Source organism: Halichoeres trimaculatus, unplaced genomic scaffold, assembly GCF_033239565.1.
Source record: "Halichoeres trimaculatus isolate MK-OKI-2021-1 unplaced genomic scaffold, fHalTri1.1 fHalTri1_scaffold_61, whole genome shotgun sequence".
Lineage (NCBI taxonomy): Eukaryota > Metazoa > Chordata > Actinopteri > Labriformes > Labridae > Halichoeres > Halichoeres trimaculatus.
In genome coordinates this window covers 193,392-197,934 of record NW_027437240.1, presented here as the reverse complement: position 1 = coordinate 197,934, position 4,543 = coordinate 193,392, and the positions used below count along the sequence as shown (strand labels likewise).

General features: G+C 41.2%; 1 protein-coding gene across 1 annotated transcript; it reads left to right on the top strand.

Annotated features, from left to right (window-relative positions):
* The first annotated feature begins 872 nt into the window (after nt 1-872).
* Nucleotides 873-3,205, top strand: LOC141786686 (uncharacterized). Its single transcript, XM_074665238.1, has 2 exons — nt 873-2,833; nt 2,978-3,205. Exons 1-2 carry the CDS (start codon nt 907-909, stop codon nt 3,088-3,090), a joined length of 2,040 nt encoding a protein of 679 aa, XP_074521339.1. The 5' UTR covers nt 873-906; the 3' UTR covers nt 3,091-3,205.
* The last annotated feature ends 1,338 nt before the right edge of the window (nt 3,206-4,543 follow it).

Genomic DNA, 4,543 nt, shown 5'->3' with positions numbered 1-4,543 from the left:
AGTTTTTAGCTTTGTTAGTTTCAGCTGCGACATTGCCCGCATCGGTGTATTACAAGTATACTTGGAAGTTGAACAAAACCAAGGTAATGCTTCAGATATGTGTTCAAAGAAAGAAGAAATTTGTCTGTAAACTACCAAAGTTAACTCGGTATTGGTTTATTTTTCTTTTCATGCATTCATATGAATTCATTTGGTATTAGTGACCGTAAACAGGACAATTTCTGCGGGCGAGCTCGGTGGTCGCAAGGCCGCTGCTATGGCAACACAAGCTAGTTTTTCATCTGTTTTCACAGTTTTCGGCTAATGTTTCAGCCATAACATGCTGCAGCACAGCGCTAAACAGTTAAACGTTGATCGAGGAGATCATATGAGTGTAGCGTACAGCTATGGGCCACAAAGATAACTTGACTACAGTTTAACATGTCTGTCCAGGTCATATTTTCAAATGTGCTGACGTGTCTTTGGGACTGTTTCTGTGATACAAATATGACAAGACTTGATCCTGTTGTTTGCAAAGAGATGTGAATATCATGCTTTGTACTGGTGTCAAAGTCAATAGAATAGAAGAGGATACGTTTGGATTATCCCGAGGGGAAATTCAGGAGTCACAGCAGCAGCAGCAAAATGTCAGATGTTGCTGTTATTATAGCCCTCACTACTATTTGAACAGAGTTTATCAGTCAGAACTAAAATCACATGGTCCTTCATGTTGTCACTTCCCTATAAATATTCAATCCAGTACAAACAATCAGTTGTAAACAGTAAATGACCATGAAGAGATAAATGACTTTAAGATGTGAAATAAAACAAAGGGTATTTTGGTTTTATTTTGTAACTAAACAAATATTCTGATAAATTGATGTTTCAGAATACTGACACGAGAAGCAAAACAAACTGATTCAAAGCATGACCGGGAGGAGAGAGGAGCAGAGGAGAGGAGGAGAAGAGAGAGGCGGGAGAGGCTTGTGGAGAGAGATCAAAAGTATGGAGAGCCTGAGACAGGAGCAGGAGGAGGTGGAGAGAAAGGTAAGTATGAGCGGCCTGAGGAGCAGGGAGAGGAGACACAGCCAGGAGCGAGAGGAGAGGGAGAGATGGGATTGGGAGGAGACGCTGAGACAGGAGGTGATGGAGGTAGAGAGAAAGGTAAGTATAGCCCAGATGAGGAGGAGGGAGATGAGACAGCGCCAGGAGCGAGAGGAGAGGGAGAGATGGGAGTTGGAGGAGACACTGAGACAGGAGGAGGAAGAGAGAAGGGTAAGACTGGCCAGGATGAGGAGGGAGGAGAGGAGACGGAGTCAGGAGCGAGAGGAGAGGGAGAAATGGGAGTTGGAGGAGACACTGAGACAAGAGGAGCAAGACGGAAGGGTAAGACTGGCCAGGATGAGGAGGAGGGAGAGGAGAAGGAGACAGGTGGAGAGAAGGGAGAGATGGGAGTCGGAGGAGGAGAAAGACAGAAGGGTAGGTATGGCCAGGATGAGGAGGAGGGAGAGATGGGAGTCGGAGGAGGAAGACAGAAGGGTAGGTACGGCCAGGATGAGGAGGAGGGAGAGGAGACAGAGCCAGGAGCCAGAGGAGAGAGAGAAGCTGAGACTGAGACTGGAGGAGGAGAAGAAGAGGTTGAAACTGAAGAAGAGAGAAGAAAGAGAGAGACGGGTAGGTTTGGAAAGACGGAGAACACCGAGAGCTGAAATACTGGGACTGCAGGAGGAGGAGGAGAGACTGAGACTGAAGAAGGAGGAGGAGGAGAGGCTGAGACTGGAGGAGGAGGAGGAGAGACTGAGACTGAAAGAGGAGGAAAGAGAGACACAGGTAAGTTTGGAAAGAGGGAGAGAAGAAAGAGAGAAATTACTGAGACAGGTGGAGGAGGTGATTCTGAGTGAGGAGGAGCTAAGAAAGGCCATACATGACCTGAAGAAGGAAAAGGAGCTGTATGAAAGAAACAGACTGAGACTGAGGGAGGAGGAGGAGGAGAGGCTGAGACTGGAGGAGGAGGAGGAGAGAGTGAGACAGGAAAAGGAAGAGGAGAGCCGGAGACTGAAAGAGTACGAGGAGAGACTGAGGCTGGAGAAGGAGGAGAAGAGACTGAGACTGAAAGAGGAGGAGGAGAGACTGAGACTGAAAGAAGAGGAGGTGAGACTGAGACAGAAAGAGGAGGAGAAGAGACTGAGACTGAGAGAGGAGAAGAGGAGACTTAGACTGGAGGAGAAAAAGGAGAGACTGAGACTGAAAGAGGAGGAGGAGAGACTGAGACAGAAAGAGGAGGAGAGGGAGCGACAGGGGCTGAAGAAGGAGGAGAGAGAGAGACAGGTAAGTTTGGAAAGAGGAGAACAAAGAGAGAAATTACTGAGACAGGTCAATCGGACTAAGGAGGAGTTCAGGAAGCTAAGACAGGAGCTAAGAAAGGAGAAGGAGGTGTATGAAAGAAACAGACCCAGACTGAAGGAGGAGGAGGAGGAGGAGGAGGAGGAGAGAAGACAAAGACGGAAGAGACTGAGACAGGAGAAGGAGGAGGAGAGACTGAGACTGAAGAAAGAGGAGGAAGAAGAGAGACTTGATGAGGAGGAGGAGAAGAAGAGCCTGAAACTGGAGGAGGCAAAGGAGAGACTGAGACTGGATGAAGAGGAGGAGGAGGAGAAGCATGTAGTTGAGGAGGAGGAGAAATGTGGAGGACAGGCACACTCTGGGGAACAGGAGGAAGAGGAAAGTCAGCAACCTCTTCAAAACAGAGGCCTGTTTTCAAGACTGAAACTGCGCCTCCTGGAGCACCAGAGGAACCAGGTCCTCAAGGCCATCACCAGGAGCCAGAAGAAGGAGGCCAAGATCCAGGCCAGGGGTAAGAAAGCAACTTTCAAACCTTGTTGTTTTTTTTTTACATTTCTCTGATGAAGAAAAGATTTGATTTGATCAAAAGTCTGCCAAATTCAGACGAGCTCTCAGCTTCACTCAAAAGTGACCTCGAACGTTGTGTTTCTTTCAGAGGACGATCCTGTCATCAAGGAGCTTCACACAGGCAGGCAGCAGAGGAAGAGGAGGGAGCTGCAGGAGAAGCAGAAAATCTTGGAGGAGAAGATCAGCGGCAAGACCAGGTAAGGGTTCCAGGATACACCCAGCCAAGGAGAAGAGGTAAGGATTTGGTAAGTATTTGGATTATTTAGTGCACACACGTTTCATAAAACAATTCAAAACACACTCAACATTTAGACAGTTCAATCATTTACAAATCAATTCAAAAAAAATCTTAAATAGATTAAATAACCTAGAATAGTTATTTCAAGTTAATATAATGTAGAACAAAGTCATTTGTCCTCCGGTGAGGGGGGGTGGTGGCAGGGTAAAAGTAAACATTTAAGCAGTTAAATTGTTTCAAATAATCATTTAAATTTTCACCCCCCCAAAAAAACAATTAAAGAAAAAATTAATTTAATAATAATAAAAATAATAATTATAATGATAATAAAAACTTTAAAAACCTATAATTATTGTTTCAAAGTTTAGAACAAAGTTATTTGTCCTCCGGTAAGGGGGGGTGGTGGTAGGGTAAAAGTTAACATTTAAGCAGTTAAATTGTTTCAAATAATCATTTAAATTTTCTCAAAAAAAAAAAACAATTAAAGAAAGTATTAATTCAATAAAAATAATAATAATTATAATTATAATAAAAACTTTAAAAACCTAGAATTATTGTTTCAAAGTTTAGAACAAAGTTATTTGTCCTCCGGTGAGGGGGGGTGGTGGCGGGGTAAAAGTTAACATTTAAGCAGTTAAATTGTTTCATAAAAATCATTAAAATAGTAATATTAAAATAATAATAATAATTATAATGATGATGAAAAAAAAGAAGAAAATAGAAAACGGCATAAAAAGCTAGAATAGTTGTCTTAAAGTAAAACTAATGTAGAACAAAGTTATTTGTCCTCCGGTGAGGGGGGGTGGTGGCGGGGTAAAAGTTAACATTTAAGCAGCTAAATTGTTTCACAAATTAATTAAGATAATAGTTATGATATTAACACTAATAATAATAATTATAATGATATTTGATAATGATAATAATAATACTTAATATTAATGAAACAAAAACAAACATAAAAACCTAGAATAGTTGTTTTAAAGTAAAACTAATGTAGAACAAAGTTATTTGTCCTCCGGTGAGGGGGGGTGGTGGCGGGGTAAAAGTACACATTTAAGCAGTTAAATTTTTTCAAATAATCATTTAAATTTTCACACACACACAAAAAAAACCATTAAAGAAAAAGATAATTTGATAATGATAATAATAATTTAAAAAAACATTAAAAACCTAGAATAGTTATTACAAATTTTAGAACAAAGTTATTTGTCCTCCGATGAGGGGGGGTGGTGGCAGGGTAAAAGTTAAATGTTGGACAAAACACATAAAAATTTTTTATGTGTATCTTTTAAATCAAAGCATTTTTTGAAACCGTTATTTGATTAGATAAGTTAGAGCCTATGTGTTGTCCACAAAAGGTGTTCAATTTATAGAATATATTTTTTTCAAAAATCACAATAATCATCTTAGAACAAA

Bases quoted from the DNA above. Each gene is read 5' to 3' on its own strand.
- LOC141786686 (XM_074665238.1), top strand. From the start codon at position 907: ATGACCGGGAGGAGAGAGGAGCAGAGGAGAGGAGGAGAAGAGAGAGGC. The intron at 2,834-2,977 runs GTAAGAAAGCAA...TGTTTCTTTCAG, and splicing joins GGCCAAGATCCAGGCCAGGG to AGGACGATCCTGTCATCAAG.